At 39.5% G+C, this 20,522-nt stretch overlaps 1 protein-coding gene across 2 annotated transcripts in view; it reads right to left on the reverse strand.

The window, feature by feature from the left end:
* gbf1 (golgi brefeldin A resistant guanine nucleotide exchange factor 1) overlaps positions 1 to 20,522 on the reverse strand; it is a 93,397-nt gene that overhangs the window by 24,246 nt on the left and 48,629 nt on the right. For both annotated transcript variants that reach the window (XM_053333457.1, XM_053333456.1), the window contains exons 4-19: positions 18,515 to 18,646; positions 11,939 to 12,057; positions 11,403 to 11,511; positions 10,622 to 10,682; positions 7,618 to 7,672; positions 4,195 to 4,330; positions 3,807 to 4,036; positions 3,536 to 3,704; positions 2,830 to 3,041; positions 2,216 to 2,314; positions 1,884 to 2,078; positions 1,446 to 1,638; positions 1,038 to 1,175; positions 847 to 935; positions 509 to 711; positions 268 to 391 (exon numbers count right to left, since the gene is read on the reverse strand). In XM_053333457.1, the coding sequence (XP_053189432.1) occupies positions 268 to 391; positions 509 to 711; positions 847 to 935; positions 1,038 to 1,175; positions 1,446 to 1,638; positions 1,884 to 2,078; positions 2,216 to 2,314; positions 2,830 to 3,041; positions 3,536 to 3,704; positions 3,807 to 4,036; positions 4,195 to 4,330; positions 7,618 to 7,672; positions 10,622 to 10,682; positions 11,403 to 11,511; positions 11,939 to 12,057; positions 18,515 to 18,646 (2,264 nt within the window). The remainder of the gene's footprint in view (positions 1 to 267; positions 392 to 508; positions 712 to 846; positions 936 to 1,037; positions 1,176 to 1,445; positions 1,639 to 1,883; positions 2,079 to 2,215; positions 2,315 to 2,829; positions 3,042 to 3,535; positions 3,705 to 3,806; positions 4,037 to 4,194; positions 4,331 to 7,617; positions 7,673 to 10,621; positions 10,683 to 11,402; positions 11,512 to 11,938; positions 12,058 to 18,514; positions 18,647 to 20,522) is intronic.

Consider the following 20,522-nt stretch of genomic DNA (forward strand, 5'->3'; position numbering starts at 1 on the left):
GTCACAAGACACTGGTAGAAAGTTACAGTGGAGCTGCAAATCCTTTTCGATTTTGTCACCAGTTTTGTGGCTTAGTCTCACTCAAATCCAAATCATGTGACCTGAGTGTACATCTCTTCAAGTATGTCACAAGTCACAATGTGACGCAGGCATTTCCTAAGCCAAGTCCTACACTTTTGATGTTAAATGGTAAATGGACTACACTTATTTGGCAGCTTTCTAGTCATATTTTAGATATTTGTCAGAAATTGAGGAAATGTGCCTTACATGCCAGTTGTCTGTGAAGGTTTCCAAGAGTCTCTGGATGACTGGAGCTTCCCCAGGAAGCCTGAACGCCTCTAGGTAGAGTCGAAGGGCCTCATCAATACGAAGCCCCTGGAAGGTAAATGTGCTGCAACAAGGATTCATATTATTAGTACAACCCAGTTCCCCCAACAAACCAAAACCTCTTGTCAAATAGCATCCACATGTCATGAATAAAAACAATGAACTTATTTTTCTATCATACTTGACAAAGCTGTCCAGGAGTTCCATGTGCTTGCGATCGCTGATGTACTCGCCAATCATCTTTTTGTCCAGGCGGGGGTTTTCTTTTAGCCACTGGGCCACCTGGTTGTTGTCCATGGGGTTAGTGAGGAGGCCTTTCTCCTGCAGGAACTGGATTCCTTTCTTGGGCTTCTGGTTAAACTGCTCTGTGCCTGTGATCAGCAGCTGGACACACAACAAAAAAAAGCATTATTCAGTGGAATAATTTGAGAGTAGTTTGAGAGTATGTATGTATGGATTTGATAATTGGGTGTGAATGTGTAATGTTGCAGCCGACCTCTATCAATTAAAACATTTCACCTTTTTCTTTGTTCTAATTTCCATCAACTCTTGGGAATCAGGTAAGTATGAGGAGAAACGCTGAGGCTTTTTCGGGACTCTCTTCTCACCTGGATTCATGAACAAAAAATATATATATAAACTTCAACTTAGTTTCCTTTCTATGCTTAAAAGACTTTAATGTAAAACCCTGTATATGTTCCAAGTCTCACCAGTGTCCGAATCTCCTTGATCCTGTCTACCAAGTCTCATCTTCTCTGCCATCAAATGTCCACTGGTTGGTGGGCATACCAGAGCATTCTCAGCCTGTGGAAGACTAAGACCATTGGTATTGCCCAATCTATTAAGATCTGAAGACAAAAAGAAAAAAGTGTTCTGTTTAAAATAAAGCTGTCTTGGTATTTAATATATTTAAATTTGTAAGCATTTTGATGGTCTAAAGAAAACATACATTTGTATATATTGTCAGTATTTGAAAAAGACTAAAATATGGAGAAGACATAAAAAGAAGTAGACGGAATACTAAAAAAAAACAACAGGGTTAAACCACCTATTTTCCAAAGGGATGACAGTCAAATATGCATAATGTCATAGTAGTTCAGTGCAGAGGTTATGTATACCAATTGTAGTGTCTGATCCATTTTTCGTTAAACCTTCCCCTTCCGCCAGCAGTGTTTCTGACTGGTCTTGCTGAGTGGTGTTGTTGAGCACCTTGGCCTGGCAGTGGGCCTCAGTGCTGTCAATCACTGTCAGCAGAGCCTCTAGTGACAGGAGGTGGGTGGTGTAAAGCTGCCCTGACACTGGGAAGGCATTCTGTGGGAAGATGGGAGTAAATTCTTACAAATTCAACATAAGTTGGGTAAAAAATAATCTTTCATCTTTGGACAAGATGAAAAAAATGTCTTCATGTTAAGGGTTTGTTGAAAATGATAAGAGAAAAAGACAGTTTTACCCATTTAATACCTTCATCGACTTCCATAGTCTCATGCACCACAAGGAATTCATGACATTTCAAATGGCAAAAGGACTAGCATGTCTACATGCTCAGTAAGCGTCACCTTTGACAGTAGCTTGGTGAGGTCTTCAAATAGATTGGAGCAGTAGAAGTCACAGTCATAGTTGATGTACAGCTCAGTGACAAAGCTGGGGATCCTCCACAGCTGGACCAGTGCCTCCAGAGCCATTTCCTTCATTTCATAGGGCATCTTAATATTCTCTGATGTGATGATGTCCATCAGTTTCTTTAGGTACATCTGGCAGGTTCACAGAACACAGTGTGATGATTATTAAGGCCTCAAGATCATTTTATCATATTTAGTTTCATTGGAGTCACTTTAGATTCGTCAATTGACAAATAAAATTGCATGTAACAAACTAGTCATGCAGTTACCTCGAGCTGAAACTTCAGATGCATTCTCATGCTTTCAAAAAGCAAGAAGCAAACTCGTATTGAAGAAGCATAGAGGTTCATACGGTCCACACACAGCAACTGCAACAAAGAGATCATTTAGTTAGTTTAGTTTTCTCTGGATAGATATTTGGGTTTTGTTCTGAATGCAACTTGCACATCAACATGCTACTGTCTCAGGGTTTGTTTCTGCTTTCAGTTTGTTTAGGAATGGAAGACAAAAAATTATGCGTGACACATGCTAAATATTTTAGCTTATGGAAAGAATTAAACAAAAATGATTCCACCAAAGCAGATCACAAAAGTGAGCTTTATAGTCGACCAATGCCGAGCAAATTGACCTGTTGGCTGTGTCAGGGTTCAAATCCCACATTCAAGTTCTAATGTAAAGACATTCAATAAGACAAGGCTGGACAAGTTCCATACCCATATATTTCCAATGAGAGTTGCATGTTAACACAAACTTCTTGTCTTGTCAGAGCAGGACAATGCTCCACAAGCATCAACTTGATAATAAACACAGGTGGATATACACAGGATAACTACAAAAACATGATGAACTATCTGAAAGCAGGGATCATTCAATAGCACTTTACCTGGAAGAGATGTCTGCACAGCTCATCTTTGACCAGTCCTAGCAAAGACTGGTAGTTAGAAATGTGTGCAGATTCCAGTGCTACAGTCAGCAGCTGCAGGCCCATGTGCATCATGGCATCAGTGTTGTGGCGGTCATGGGGGTTGGTCAGTGAGATCAGAAAGCGGAAAAGCTCCCTTAGACATGGAAGACCGTAGGGGATGAGGGATGCTCCTAAAGGAGAGGTAAGAGGATGATGTAATATGAGTATTTTATTATGACGAGAAAAGAAAAAGTTTTCAGTAAGTAGAGAAAACACAGGTATTTGTATAATTAACAGGTCTTAAGGTAATGTGTATGTACTATTTATTAAGCTCAATGTTTAAAAAGTGGATGTTTCCATGTAAATATATACAAAGTACTTTCTAGAGGCTGAGATTACTTTTCAAAATGTCTTGTTTTGTCCAACCAATAGTCCAAAACTCAAAGATAATTGGTTTATTATGATCAGATGAGGTGTTAAACCACAACTTCACATTTGAGAAGCTGGACCCAGTGTAACATAACATAACATTTTTGCAGCTCTAAAAAAACTTTTGGTATTTTTTTTCAGGACATACGAGGGAATAGTGGCATAAAGAAACACATTAAAACAGAACTGAGATCAAGGAGTAAGAGCACAAGCTATCACTACGGATGAGCGGTTCATAAACAGTCTGTATCCTTACCGTCTCTTTGTGTGGACTGTGTGAAACGCACTCCTCTGGGGTTAACATAGTCCATGTCATGAACAGAGGTGTTGTCTGACTGTTCTGCGATGGATTCTTTGTCCTCCAGAACCTCAGGTATGGACTCCACTGAGGCTGACTGGGTTGGTTCAACCTGTCTGCCCTCAGGCTGTATACAAATGGAGAATGGAGAAAAAGAATACAAACAATTGGTTATTGTGAAAGTTATCGTCATGTATCAGCTCCACAAAAAACAGGCCTATGGTCCTACCTGTGTATCTGGAGAGCCAGGCTCAGTCCGGGGGGTTGCCGTAGCTGTGCTTGGCGTGGTTGCAGATGAGCTACACTGTTCCAGGTCAGAAAGGTCTTCCCTGGAGGTGGCCTTGGAACAGGTGTCCAGACCGCTGTCTGTGGTTGAAGGGCTGGAGATGGACGAGCCAGCACTGTCTGAAGCTGGTAAGGTAGAGGTGGATGAGCCCTGTTCAATGAATGGGACACCACCTGACCAGAGAGGGATATAGTCACATGATGGGATGATGTGATAATGACGGGATGATGTAGTCTGGCAGCCACATGTACCTCCTCCATCACAATTACTGTATGTAAAGTTCATCTGATGTACATACTGTATGTATCATGCCAGTATGCATGTGTCTTACCAGATAAGTTGTTGCTGAGGGCGGTTGGATCCATCTGACCAGAGGGACTTCGGACCATGTGGCGAGGTGGCCTTGGTGAGCGTTTCTGTTTCTTCCATTTAGATGACTCACTCATCCCGCCAGCACGCATCTTCAACTGAAGGAGACAGAGGTGGTCACTCATTGAGACCTGTCCAGAGAAAGTCTACTGCTGGGCACCAACACAGTTTTGTTGATGCACCATACCATCACTCATTTTGCTTGGCAATGGTTTACTCTGAAGCTCACTTGTGGGATCCACTTGGTGGAATCCATTCTGTTTTAAAAAAAATCTTACTTTAGGCTTAAGGTGTTTTGTTTATTTAAAATGATAATTGTTTACTGAGTGAGGCCATGATCAGTCTATCTATTCTGAAATTAAGGATTATGTGTCATACAGGGCTGGGTATCGCTACTCAATACCTTTAAGGTATTGACTGAAATAAATCGATACAAAGTAGTATGGAAACTTCTACCATCAAATGATACCTGCAATCCATCCTTTTTGCACACACAGCTAGAAAATCTGTATGGACTTGCTCACAGCCAATCAACACACGTGTTCTTCGATTTAATGTGGCATGTGATTGGTCCACTGCCAAAGCAGCTACAACCCATCTGTGGTGGTGAAGTCGTGGTGAATTTCAGTTAGCATGCTTTGCAGTTCAGCAGCCAAGATGCTACCTAAACACTCTAAAGTGTGTCTACACTACACACCTGTTACACTGGATAAAATAATGATGGGTATAGAATAAAGTACTCAGTTGGTATCAGTACTTGGATTGGTACTGTCATTGTAATTTTTTAAACGATATCCAGCCCTAGTATTATATATTAAAACTGTCAACACTGTTTTTACAACATACTTTGATAGCCTTAACCATTACCAGTGTATTGCATCTGCTGGCCCTGTCGTGTCTCTCTCAACCAGCTGGTACTAAGACCACCAGACTACTGTGATTACTGTCACTGTCATTATCTTAGTTATATTCTGGGTTGTGCTCAATTACGGTGTTGGAAATGAAGCTGATATACATATGTGTACTAAACATACCCCTGTCATAATATTAACTTGATGATGTAAATAAAAAAGAGGCATTTTAGACTTTTAAATTGGGCACACTAAGCCAGAAAGCGTTAAATTAGGAACTAGACTTCGGACTAAGCTATTTTTGTGGTGTCAACAAAATTTCTTCAGAAAAATCTCTCAGTTTTAGTAAAATAATGCATGAATAAGCTTATATTGACATCAAAGACATTTAATTATACTGTGTTTTTAAAGATGAGATTCAAACCGGATCAAATTTGCTAACTTGTGTTGTAAAAAAGTGATGCATTTAAAGGGTTATTGAGAAGTTGGTTGTAAATTTCTGTTTCCTCTCAAAGTAAATTGTATTTTGTAAAAACTATTCTAAAAGGATGATGTTAATGTTGTTTTTATACATAATATCTATGATAATCGATTACTTGCATGACTGGTTGATGGGTGAGATGATCTGTGCAACAAGTTTTAATTCAGATGGACTTGCGTTAAAGCTCACACTGGCTCACATCTTACTGCATGTTTGTTCTCTAAATTCAAAATAGATAGAAACAACTCCTTTTTGCATAGTCATGCACTCATATACTGCACACTATGAGGAATAATGTGTGTGTGTGTGTGTGTGTGTGTGTGTGTGTGTGCGTTTACTGATTCTAACCATTTATAGATTCGGGCACTGTTCTAATAACAGTTTTATGACTTCAACTTTTCTTCTTTAAAATAAAATGTTCTATCCATTCCTGCAACAGCTGATGAAGCATATGGGTGGGATGATATACAGCAGCATGATTGTGTAAACGAAAATAAATAATTAAATAACAGAAATATCAGTGAACTATGATGCGGTCTAAAAATAATCTACATCAGTTGCTTTTTGTTCACTACACACAATCATTTAAGCATAGTACAGGACAAGACACCATGTCAAGCTCCTCTTTCTGCATAACTGCTGAGTGAAGAAGGTTAGTGAAGTCTTAAAAAGGACAGGGTGGGGGGGGGGGGGCACCTCCAGCCTAAATACTTGAAGTCATCTTCCTTACCTGCACTCGTTTGTTTTTCCACAAGATATTGTAAGCCTCAGAAGAGAAGGGGAGCGGACAGGTGCCCGTGATTAGTGATGGGTATATTCAGCAGTGGGACCAACACATAACACTCAGGCAATATACAGTTTTGCATGATAAGAAAAGGGGGGGGGGGGGTCGGGTATCCAAACAGGGCACAAGACACAGCCGCTATAGGCTCTACTACTAGCACTAGAGGATGAACAGCCAGCTAATGAGCAGGCACACCATGCAAAAAAAAAAAACAAACACCAGTGCTGGAACTACTGTCTTCAGATCAGTGTTCACCGTTATACTACAGTACATATATTACAGCAATACGTAAACCATTCAAACAAAACAGCAAACCAGGAGAAGTTTGAGTCATTAGGTATATTCATGCATGTGTGTGGCTCTTTGGTCTGAAACATTCAAATAAAATGTAAAAGTTTAAAGAAATTAAATAATAATATAACAATAATAATAATAATTCCAGCCTAATCCAGTTTGACAATGTCTTATCCACTGCTATCTTCCAACTATATTCCTGAGTGATGTGTTACTAGGGATCTTCATTCTTATATACTAGATCATAAATAACAGGGAATTTGACCATTTTTCTCAACTATTTATATATCTTTTCTTAAGGGGAATCAAAATGAGCACATTTGGTTGTTTTAAGGTTGTCACTCGAAAAACCGACAAAGTTTACAGCAACCGAAATGCAACCCCCCCGCCATGCACTCCTCCCACCAAGAAGCCATGCTAACCCTGCCTATGTCAGTGCACTATATATCCCAGTGGAACAGTGGCATGGGCCAGTTAAGTACCCTCTCTAGGCCATTCTGACTTGAGTTTCTACGCTGCTCTGCACAAATAAGATCCTGAGAGTCCAGGATACAGGATGGAGTCTGTGGGAAGGAAAGTAGGCAGACACACAGAGATGGGCAACTCAAAAAACAAAACTAAATAAAAACAAATTCAAAAAGCAAAAGTGAACTGAAAAGACCAAAATGAGATTACAGGGAGCTGCACTGCTGTTATGAACAGGTGATGGGAGCAGAACAACCACAAATAAGGGTCTTAAAAGTAATTTTTACTTTACTAAAAATGACAATAGGCAGGAATAGTGTGGCTGATCTTGGTATTTAGGACTTTTTCACTTTTCTCATTCAGTGAAATGATGCTACGTCATGAACTGTATTTCACGGCCACAGACAAAAACCTGAAAACAGCACAATGGCAATGACGGACAAAAAAAAATAGAGGAAAAGAGGAACACAGAGTCGATTCAATACTCATTCAATATCTTAGTCCTGTTACCTTCTTCATGTTGGCACCCACATAATTCTTTGCCTCCTCTTTGAACTGGGGTATTCTGAAAAAAAAAAAAAAATGTAATCAAGAAAACAATTAATCACAATGCTGATAAAGATGATCCAGGCCTCATCCTTATGGGTGCCGAAAACTTGAATTTGTAACTAATCATCAACCAATTATCATCCTAAGTGATCGTCCTTAATTTGTTGGAACAGGTGCTAAGTTTTAAACGCTGGGTAAGTATGACCCAAACATGAAAATTCTGGGATTTTATTCCATGTTAGGAAGAAACAAATGTGTGCAGGTGGTAAACAGATTAGCAGCAGCTCTGTTGTTGGGGTTTCTGAAATTGTATATTTTACTCTCATCTTTCACTGTTACAGCTGTAGCTTGATGCACATGTGTATTGCCAAACATCTTGATGGAACTGTTAAATGAACTCAAATACTATGAATACAGCACAAACAGTGAAACACAGAGCTTGTCTTGTCATTAACTGGGCTTGATGATGTTCTGTGTAAATGAAGCTGGTGTAAATCCTGGGGTGTAGGCTAATGATGCTCTATTAGCAATTAGCACAAACAATCTCTTATGGTTTAGATGAGGATGCTGAGGTATTGTCATCCACAACACTGAACATGTGTTGACTGATCAGATCTCGCTCCCTTCTTAATGCATTTTCAGTTCATTTGTGCTTGACAACCTGCAACTACATTAAGCCTGGGTTAGGTATAAGGTATACATTATCACCCAATTCTGCGTTAAACCTTTTTAGCCAAACTTCATTCCACCTATTACCTTAGGCTTTACACTTATTTTTGGAAATTATGGTCAATAGGCCTCATTTAAATGAAATTACATTAATGTCTGTTGTCCTCTGGGTCAATTTTGACCTGATGAACCCAGAAGGAGGGTTAAATACAAAAATTAAATTTTAGTACTGAGTGTGAACAAAACATTTTACCATATTCTTCTATTTATCTTTAATAAATGTTTTTCCTCAGAACAACCTACTGTAACCTAACCAGGAACATTACACGCTTGTATATAGTATCAGGAATTTATGTATATTGTACATTTATATAATTGCAGATTATTTTACATAGAGATTGTTTAGTGTATATAGTACTGTATTTTATTTTAACTTTTGAAATAATAATTATTTACTTTTATTACATTCACCATTACGTGGTGTTGTGTAAATCTTAAATTTCCCCCTAGCTGGATCAATAAAGATACCTACTTAACTAAATGTCAGAACATGTTACGACCTGGGAATATACGTCTATATAAATATTACCACGAGAAAATGATCAGGGTTATCTGGGGTTGGAGTCTATACATTTAAAATAGAAAGCCTTGGTTACAATGTGAGCTCTTCAAACGTCTTGTTTAATCTTACCAACGCTCTAAAACCCGTTCTATTTAATGAACTGCTGCTGGCCTCGCTCACTAGAGACCAAGAGGATTTTACATTTGAGAAGATGGATGAGTAGATTTTTGTTTAGATGATTACTGAAGGATATCCCTGCCTCAGCTGCTGCTATGTGTGTGTCACTAAGTTCCTGTGGACTCTTCGGCTTTTGCTGGAAAATGAGATGTCACCGCCAATCTCTCTCTCTCTCACACACACACACACACACACACACACACACACGCACACACGCACGCACGCACGCACGCACGCACGCACGCACGCACGCACGCACGCACGCACGCACGCACGCAAACGACAGGCGACCCCCTCCCTCCTGACATTAACTCTGCGTTCATAGAGTGTTGTCTTGCGAGCGCGATTATTGGATGATCTGTGGGTCCAACAGATTAACATGCTTAATACTTTCAGCAGGCAATCTAAGACTCCTTGTGAGGAGCTGCTCATTATTCTCTGATGGGGGTGGGGGGGTAGCCCAGACCCACTCACATCTCTATTATCCAGGGTCTGTAGACAAGTGGGGGGGGGGGGGGACTGGGGGAAGCAGGAGGGGTTGGACATGATCGAAATGAGCGTGTGTGTGTGTGTATGTGTGTGTGTATGTGTGTGTGTGTATGTGTGTGTGTGTATGTGTGAGCAGTATCAGCAGTACGTAGTAAAAAGCCTGCACTAAATTTATATCTTGTGTTCATGGATGACGGATGCTCCAGTTTACGAGCTTTTCTATTTCCATGCTCTCACAGTAAACTCTTGTTGGACGACGTGATAACAAGCTGCCACACAAGAGTCCCGCTAATAAAATTTAAAAAATTGGCAGAGGGAGTGTCAGTGGACGGCTACTTTGTGAAAAATCTTGCCTTTCAGAGAGGAGCTAAAACACAACCCAACTTGTTTATTTATTTATTTTGGAGCTGTGTTTGTTCTCTAGGTTTGCTCCTTCACATTCAGATTAGCTTTTTTTTTTGTGTAGCTGATTTCCTGACTGCGTCCAGTCTGGAATTGCTGGCAATGCTAATTTCAGTGTGTGCACCTGTGTGTGTGTGTGTGTGTGTGTCTTTTTATGGGGCTTTGCTGTTGAAGCAGAGAACCAGCTTCATCTATATGCAGATCATACAGTGTGTAGCTCAATTGGCTCATCTCCTTGTCTGTGACTGAATGTGACTGGCACTCTGATGCATCTGCACAGGGGCAGGTGTGTGTGTGTGTGGGGGGGGGGTTTGGGGGAAGAGGAGCTCTTATGTTAAATGCCATGCAAAGGAGAAATCATGTTATGGCATTAGTGAATCAGTGGCCCATTGACCCTGTGCACAGTGCAAAATGAAATTCATGAGCTTTAGGGGAATAATGAGGACCGGGAGGAGTTGAATATATGCTAAAAAGCTCTAATCTATAATCAGAGAGGTGAAGGAAGAGCGCATGGTAGTCAGGCCTGCTCTTCCTCTGTGGTGAAACAACAACTACTCTACACAAGAAGTGTTTTGATAAATAATACAGCCCCTAAAAGCATTCTATTTGTTCAAATCAGTTTTATCTGGTACTTTATCTCTATCCAGCGCTATCACATTCACTTACCTGGAGAACAGTAGCTGCACCATATCAACCAGTGTATGTTCAGCTGATTTCCTGAGGAGCTCTGCACACAAAGAAGAGGAACAGATATTAGAACCAAACAGGATACAGTCAATATAGGAGTGAGGGACTTTAAGATATGAAGTCAATCTTCATGGGGAGTTTAAAATGAGGCAATACTTGTAATCTTTCATTACAGATTTAATAGGTTTAGCATCATATGATGGGTTTTTTCCTCTGAAGCTGTTTAATATGAATATTAAAAGGGCAAAACTAGTCATTTATAATGAAATAGACATGGTTATAGAAAAGTTTGAACATATTTTTGATTGTATTCTTATTCCATTCGTTTTCTCATCTTCTGATTTATCTTCTATCTATAGGAGGTGCTTAAAGATTTTACAGCATTTGAGTTGTGATGTATGTGATTATAACTGAAGTAATATCATTTAACCCTTACATACTGTTCAGGGTCCAATTTGACCCATTTTAACATTTGAGAGCTGTACTGTAAATAAACACTTATCTTTTAGCTGGATAATGTGAGCCACAGATTACAAAAATGGAAATGAAATGCTTTATTTTTTTATATATGTTCAGCTGATATACATTTTTATGAATGCAAATGTACAAATTTGACCTGTGTTTATTAAAGTAATTAAAAACAGCATTCAAATAATGACTGTAGATGTTTTCCCCCAATAAATAAATAGCTAAACATTATGTAAGGTTTAAAATCAGTCATATTGGGGAAAAGTACAAGTGAGTGTGTGATGCGACTCACCGCTGAGGCGCATCTCAAAGCAGATCCGGAAACAGGACTGCATGATCTCACAGACAGACTCGTTGGTCAGATGGGCTCCGACTGGTGTCAGCAGCAGAGTCCTCAGGACCTGAAACAGTACAATGACATTGTGTTAAAGTTCAGAGTGGCAACAATCAAGCTCATCTTGCAGGTTTATGAGATGACAAAATTGAAAATATTCAGGTACTGGAATCAAGTCATACTAGTAGTGTAATAAACTGTTCCAGGGTCAAATATTTCAGAGTTAAATGTTAATCAATATCAAAATGTGTGTTATATTTATCAAAAAATTGAAAAATATGAAGATGTAATGTTTAGTCATCATGTTCAGCCTCTCTCTAAAAGTGAAGTAAGGTTTGTTTCTTACAACATGTTTGATTCTGTCACACAGTCTCTACAACAGTTAACTTTAAGCTTCACGAGAGAGTTTGTGCACTGCTGTAATGGATTCACTTGAGACAACACAGAGCTCATTAGTCAGGTCTATCAGGTCAGAGTGAGCTCATTGGTCGTACCTGTAGAATTTTCATCAGCACCACTTCATCACTGGCTGGGTCTGTTCCCACAAATCTGGCGTGTGTGACTGCGTCTGCCATGTTCTCGATGGCCTCGGCTGCTGCTTCATGGTTAGCATCTGCACACACATACAAGCAATACAGCATGTTTACCATGAAGTCTACCTTTATAATAAGAATCTGAATGAACATGAGAAGTTTCATATAGGTAGAATTTACAGTCAACTGAGCTAATTGATTTGTAATATTTTAAGCATAAAATGACATAAATTCACTGGTTCCAGCTTCCTAAATGTGACTATTTTCTTAAACGATGGAGCTAATATCTTCTGTTTTTACAATAGCTCTAATAACACTAATAAGACATTTTAAAAGATCTCAACAGTCATCAATAATAAAAATTGTTATTTGCAGACATATCTTAATCTATGAGAAAACTCAGATGTTCCAAATAAAGCAGTCACTGAGTGTATGCTGACATGTTAGCATGATGTAAAGAGAAAAAGTCTGACCATTCACCTCCCTCTACTTATACGCTACACAGGAATACATGTAAAACCTGTTGAAAGAAAAAATTATACCATTGCTACCACAAAAGAATACAATAAATTATAACAGGCAATGGAAGAACAAACTTATTTCTAATACAATAATGATAAGCACAACATTAAGTTAGCTATGTTATGTTATAAAGTTTTTCAAGTTAGAACTCAATACAGAAAAGTGTCACATGTGACTGTTGTACTCCTATATATAATATATTATGAGTCATATAATAATACAAAAGCAGGATGCTACTGTTGTACTGGGTTGACATGGAGATCATTTCAACTCATTTATATAGGACTGTAACTTATGATTAGTTTTATTATAGTTCCAACTGCTTATTATTTGTTACTTTCATTAATAAGCTGATTGGTTGGTTTATGTAAAAGAATCAGAAATAATAATGATAAATAACAAACTGAAATCAAACTGAATACCTTAAGATTTGAAGCTTTTATAAGGATCTGCAGGGAGCCTGAAATACTCCAGCCTACAGTCAATGTTCCATGAATGACTGACAGAAAACAGATACTTCTATAGGAACATTACACTACAGCCACTACTGTATACTGACATCAAAGTAAAGAGAGCAGATGTAGTAGCTGGTTAATATCTGCAGCTGCCATGTCTACTACATAAGAGAAGACACACAGCAGGGTAGCAGGACTGTGGCTTGGAATACTTTGAATGAAACAGGATGCCATATATTAATAGGCTATTCATTTCCATCATCTAATGTCAGTCAGAATGGGTAAAGCATATGTAGTTTTTACCTGTGATTCATGTGATGGAAACAACCTGCTGCACCAAAGTGTTTCATTTGTTTTTTCTGAATAGAATTAGCGCATATGGCAACCAGTGTGTGTCAGATATGACATAAAGCTAATCAGAACGTGCTAATGTAAATCTAGTCTGAGTGAGACATAACATTTAAGAAGTGGGGGTAATGATTGTTAGCGTACTCGGCCAAGAATGCGGCTCTAACAGCTCAGCACGTAAACAAAACTACGCAAATGTGGTTGGGGGTCTTGTCCACATTGTCCTTCAGAAACCAGCAGGGATCTAATGACCAGATGTGGCCTTTTGTTGGAGGAAGGCTGGGACAAATTGGCTGTCGGAGCAACACGAGCGAGTGTTTTTGAAACCCGAGCGGCCTCGGCCAGCAATCTGCCTGGAGCCAGCCTGTTTTCCTTTCCCATCGCCTTTAGGAGCAGCAATTCATTAACTAATAAGCACGGGGGGGGGGGGGGGGGCACAAGGACGGACGGAGAGACGGAGAGACGGAGAAGATGAGGAACAATGAGGCCTGTCAACACGAAGCTTCTGATATCTGGAGTTGACGGGTTGCTCTGGGGTTTGAGCGTGACGTTAAACAAACGGATGTTTAGGACAGAACAGGGGTGCAGCATCATCAGGGAGAAGTGGCTTAATGGCTGAGAAGCGCTCTATGTGTGGCTTCGCCCAGGCACCGAGCAATGCCGACTTCCCTCCAGAGACGAGGGCGACAACAAGCGTGGAAGTTGTGCTGAAAACATCCAACGTCCAGATGCTAGAAACTAGAGCCACGGAGGGATCCAGCAGAATGTCAGAAGTGATATAAAACACTAATCCTTCTCTTGGCACACAGTCTATACAAGCACTGTCCAAAGGAGGGGTGAGAGGGCGGGGGGGGGGGGGGGGGGCATTGTTAAAATAACACTGAGGAAAGGAGAGGCTCTCTCTCTGTGTGTGTGTGTGTGTGTGTGTGTGTGTGTGTGTGTGTGTGTGTGTGTGTGTGTGCCTGAGGGCATGTGGGCAAAGTCAATAGGGGGTTGAACCAGCTGCCACATAAAGCAGTTTAAGTATATCAAACTCCGGTGACAAAAATCAAAGACGTGGCGTGAGTGGGAGCAGGCAGAGAGGGCAAGAGTGGCTGCTTGCTTTTTAGGGGGAGTGACACACACAAAAAAAAAGCTCTCGAGCTGCACTCTGCGTTAAGAGCCAATACATCTTTAGAAAGCAAACAAAAAGGGAGGACTGCTGCTTTTTCCATGCTCGGAGAAGAAAATGAGTTTGTTCACCTGTTCATCTTCTGAATAGCACGAGATCACCTTTCAAGCCAGGCCGCTCTGCTGCCAACTTTAGCCTCACAGTCACAGTGTGCAGAACAGTCAATGCATGGAATGTATATATTTATAGGATTTGGTTTTCTTGATGGTAAGTGGTGGGGTTTTTGTGCTTCATTGTCACGTGGGGTTAGGGTTAAAAAATCCAGGAACAAAACGGCACTTGAGTTACAACAAAAGCAGAAATAAGTATTGTAAGTCTTAATGTGACACACATATGGAAATGTTTTAAATTTTTTTTGTGCATTTTTATAAACGCAAATGTAAGTTTGACCTGTGTTTATGAAAAAGATTCAAACATGTTCGAATGTTCTTCTCCTCATTTTTGGAATCTGAAATTCTGACTTTTATTGTTCTTAGATTTGAGGTGGCGCTCTAACATTTAATAATGCCTCTCATGCTAATTATGCAGTTCCTCCTTTTTAATACAACAACCACTTTTTCTATGAATAACAATTTATTCAACCCTAAAATCAGAGGCAGGCTACAGCTGTACTCTAAGCTCATCCATTTTGGTAGTGGCTGCAGCTTAAGCCTCAGCTGAGCCTCGCTCTGAGCCCTGTGAGGGCAAGTGACCACGCGGGCTGCTAGCAGTACACAGCCAGGGCCCCGTTTTTGCTTGACTGCTGGCCAGGAGAGGAAGCGGAGGGAGAGCAAAGGAGGAACAGGGGAGGAGAGATGGGCAGTGGGAAAATAGAGGACGGGCGCAGTGATCTGGGTGTCTGTCAGCACCGGGGCTTAGTTTAGTGCTCCCTCTATGCCAGTAGACCTCAGGCCACAGATTGAGAGGAATTACCTCACACTAAATGAAAAGGGTTAGTGAAGTAAGCGTGTGTGTGTGTGTGTGTGTGTGTGTGTGTGTGTGTGTGTGTGTGTGTGTGTGTGTGTGTGTGTGTGTGTGTGTGAGAGAGAGAGAGAGAGATGATTTCCCTTCTCTTTCTCTTGGGCCCTGGACAAGCAGAAAGGTGGTATGGGGACATGCAGAGTGACACTAAAGGATAAAGAGGGCTGGTTTTATGACAGCAGACATAAAGAGGGATAACTGAAGTAACCCTGAGCATTCACATACTCTCATTGGCTGAAAGCTTACGAGATATCAAACTATTTCATAGAGAATTCAATACGTTAGCAAAGTTTAAAGTAGTAGCATCATCATTTGTCATTTTTTTCTCTTCTACTGTAATGCTGATAACACAGCTGTGAGAAGTGTTCATCAATGACTTTGTTCAGGTTGGTGTTTCCTCCCAGCCAGCAGATGGCAGTGTTTGACAAGACCAACGTTGTTGTACATTCTGTCCATTTACCACTGACATGTGCTCAACTCTCCTGTTGCTAATGTGGTGAATTTCATTTATTCTGACAGACGACTTTAGCTGAAAGGATATTTGATGCTGGATTTAATCAGTAAAGTCCTCAAACACAAAGAGTTAGTTTTAATGTCAAAATGTTTCTATGAAGGAGTATTATTACTATTTGGATTAATAGTATGTAACTGAGCACTATTTGCTCTTAACTAAAATTACAGGGACTCCAAAAACATGTTTTTAAAGTATCATCTAACATATGTATTATGTTTTTTCTTTAGGTTACTTTATCATGTTGTCTTGCCAGTAAACAGTATATTACTGAGCATACAGTAGGATAGGGTTAGGGTCCAGTATAGAGTAGGTTTCTCATGGTTTTATTACATTTATCTCATTTGCTTTGTGATTTATATGGCCTTATTGCAGGAACATTGCAATGTTCCACTGGACAAATTATCTACCTAATATATGTATAATTTAGTAAATGGAAAACACATATTTGTTCTCTAGAATTGAATCTGTCAAAACAAGAAAATACCCAAATACAACTGTCAGGGACAAATTTTCAGACAGAGAAATGTAGTACCTACCTTTACATGTACTCTAACTGTACAAATTAAATACAACAAATCTGTGTGATTTAGCAATAAGAAAATGAAGAATTCCTGCGTTCACTAAAATAAAACAGAAGCCTTAAACATTTAATTTAAAAAAAACAAAAACTTAAAATGAGTGCTTGGTGCAGCGCAACTCTGTGAAAATCTAATTCCTATTTAGTCACTCTACACTTTCATGAGAAAATATGTCTTAAGTGTCCTCTGGGAGATTCTGATACATTCTTCAGATCAAGTTTCAATACTCTTTGAACACGCATTCATTGCCGGCTCAGACCTCCACCCTGCCCCCAACTAAAAAAAAATGGAGTCATGGCAAAGTAAAACAAGAGAAGAGGTGAGTGTGTTAACAGGCTGCTGGAGACTTTTCTCTGTTTGAGGAACAAAAGTCGAAGTGACATGCAGGAGGGTTAATGAAGTCGTCCCAACACTCATGTTTTCTCATCTTTATTGGGAGCAGAGGAGAGTGGTGTGGCTGCAACGGTGCGGCCGTGCATCCCTCAGACCAGCGCTGATGAGATGCTGGTGGTGGTGCCATGGCGTCAGGATGGGGGTGGTGGGGATTAAGGGAGCTGGTGTCAGGTCTGGAGTGACAGACAGAAGCTCTGGGAGTCTGAGCGATTTGTAAGGGGATCTTTGCACAAATATTGCGTGTATGTGTGTGAGTATAGACAGACTGTTCTGTTAACTTATATTAGGAGGTGTTTCAGTACCAGTCTGGAAAGCTTTCGGCTGCTCTACAGTTCAATTAAACACCTGAAAATCCTCACTGTCATCACTTCCAGAGAACGTAATTCTTAGACATTTGGTTTCAAAGAAAAGTTCAAAAATCACTTGACATTTAATGAGAAATAAAAACCTCTCTAATGGATATTCCCACTAGCTTTTTGACACGGTACTGTTCATGTAATGCTAGGCTGTTATTTTGTTTAGCAATAACTGCAGCTGTTTTGACAGCAATGTAACATTGACTCAACCCCTGCTATTTAGACTAACATCTGGTGATGCATGCTCATTTCACACTTAACAAAACAACTGGCAGACACTGGGCCATACTTCCATGATGAGACTAATGAGGACAGGCAGTCCTGACTGTACGCCAGCACCAGTCAGCTTCTGCATCAATGACAAAAGGACATTCCTGACGTTCCTGCATTGACCTGACAATTGGTTAAAACTGAGCTTTCCAATGAAAATCTGACCTTTAGTAGTGCTGGGATGATGATGATGAGCTTCTCAAACTCATTTCAACCTCACCAGGTTTATATTTGTATTACAGTATTCACTTCCAAAGGTTATAACTTGACAAGAGATTTCAGAGATCAATGGTTACCTTTTAAGCAAATGTGAATCTAGGATATAATCAAGTCAATCAGAAACCTTTAATTCCATACTGTATTAAATTCACTTGAGCTTTAAAAATGTGCAAATAACTGAAGTTACAAGTAATGAAAACACTATTAAAATCGGTAGGAACAAAGTGGTCAAAGATCACCATACAAAGTTAAAAAGAATAGAAATGCCTGAATGAAGTTGAGCAATACTGACTGGACCAAACAGCAGTTATATTGCAAATAAGAGGAAAATACTTACCTGGCTGTAGAGAGTTAAAGGTTAAAATATCTGAGCCTGTTCCTACCTATATTAAACAGCGGGTTTGCCAATACAATATTAAACTATTAAAGGTACATTGACACTTTTCACTGCATTGGTCAGGGGTGCAGAGGTGAGAAAACAGACAGCAGCATGAATATATTTGTTCTTCCTTACCATCACTGGGTTTCTGCAACTTTGATACACTTTTGTTTCTAAAAGGCTTTTTAGTCCACTGTCTCTCTCATACATTTCTTTTTTAATTTACAATAATGGCCCCCTTTTGTTGTCCATTGTATGGAGTAATGCACACCTGTTTGTTAATGCAACTTAAAGAGATATCAGGAGAGTTTGTTTTAATGTAATGGATCTCACTGTGGCGTCAGAATGACTACTGGCAGTGTGATATCTTACCTATAAGGCCATATGAGAGGAACTTGTTGACAGAGGTAAGGGCGAGGCCAGTGATGGGTCCCGTGGTGTCCTCGGAGCGGACCACTTCTAGAAAGGGCCTCAGGAAAACGTTGGGTTCAACATCTGACAGTTCTGAAGAGAAGGAGAGAGAGAGACAGAGACACACCACTGTCAGGCATATAACCACAGAACATGACACCACTGACATCTGACTGCAACGTAACTTAAGACCTTTCACTTTTCATAAGCAACGTCTCAATCAACATTTGTTTGGACCCAATCCCAATCCATCTGAGTCCTTTAAGATTTCAGCTGATACAGAGTCTGTCTGTTGACTAATTATGCATATGACACATTAAAATAACAGCTGAAGACTTATTTTTCATGAGCTATTTGGTCCAAAAGTTCCTTAAATTATCAATGTGAATAAATGAAGAAAAGTTAATGTGGGAAAATGTGAGTGTGTCTCTGTTGATGTTTTGTCATTTTACCACAAATAGTAATGATCAATGTCAATTATAAATGAGAAAGTGCTACCTGAATGTATGATATTCGCAAGTAAAAGTGAGCAAAGAGAATCTGTATTTTGTCATTCTGGGAGTTCAGAAACACCCACATAATTTTTCATATTCACACACTCAGTTTTCAGCAGTAAAATGCTGCATTGTAGGCTGATGTAAAGGAGAGCAGGACTGCAACACAATCAGGCAGATGGGGACAAAACAGGGTAAAGTAAAAAAAAAAAGAAAAAGGTTTATATTAGCACACCCTTAAATAATGCTTGGATCAGCTCAGGACATCTCTAGATCTCATCACGTTTAAAATATAGACATCAAGCTGCGTCTGTCAACATCTTTTTAAAGTGGATATTTTACATATTGCAGAAAAGGCACTTTTTGACCCAGTCACAAAAATAATTCCCAAAACAAAACACAGTGATAAGTGATATGTATGAGCTTTCAGCAGAACTATATAAAATAGGATCAAATGTATGGCTCAATGATGTGATGCAACCCAGTGTCAACTGGTGTAACCAGTATTTTTTCATAAAAATTTGATTATATACAGGAAAATAAATGTCATCTACAATGTGGAATAAATATAATCACACTTTTGCAATGCAACACTATGATTTTTAACAAATGTGACATCATTTGGAGCACCTTGGTAGTCGAGTGGTTACTGCTCATGCCACATAATAGGAGCGTCCCTGGTATGTTTTTTTAATTACATCAATTGTCACATATTATTTATTTTAAAAATGGTTGTTTTTAGGATATGTCCTGCTCAATCTTGAAAAACACATTAAAAATTAAATGCAGAAATACCTTTTTTCCCTTTCATGTGATGTTTTGAAATGAAGTCATTTATATTAGTACACTTAAATACACTGTAGGTGGATGAAATATTTGATATTTTAGGGAGCATTCAGTGTTACTTTATGTAGAAAATGGTGCAATGGTTATACCTTATTGGTCATTGACCCGTAGACACATCATGGCACAACCAAACAGGTTTTACTGTACTGACTTCTTAAACACTGCTGCTCTAACAAACAAGTCAGAGCTTAATGTATCTTCTGCACGCTATATGACGGCCTGTGTAAACATCAGCAGGACCCTATCTGCTGCTCAGGAGAGAGATGGAAGCATAGAGTGAAAGTAGAAAAGGAGGAATGTGAGGATGAAAGACAGTGGGGGGGAAGAAAATTTAAAGGAACAGTTTTGAGAAATAAACTTATTTGGCCATCTCTTATTTGCAATGAAAAAATGAATACTAATCTAATATACAGAGCTGATAAGGACAGAGTTGGAGTCAGGATGAGCCTAGCGTAGCATAAAGACTGGAAGCAGAGGGAAACAGCTAGCCTGTTACTTAGAAGCTACTGTTGTCTCAGATAGAAGATTCATTTCTGTGATTTATTTATTTCTGTATAGCGCCTTTTTAGTTTTCCGACCATTCAAAGTGCTTTTACTCTTCATTCACACACTGATAGCCTTCAGGGGTT

This window comes from Scomber japonicus, chromosome 14, assembly GCF_027409825.1.
Source record: "Scomber japonicus isolate fScoJap1 chromosome 14, fScoJap1.pri, whole genome shotgun sequence".
Classification (NCBI taxonomy): domain Eukaryota; kingdom Metazoa; phylum Chordata; class Actinopteri; order Scombriformes; family Scombridae; genus Scomber; species Scomber japonicus.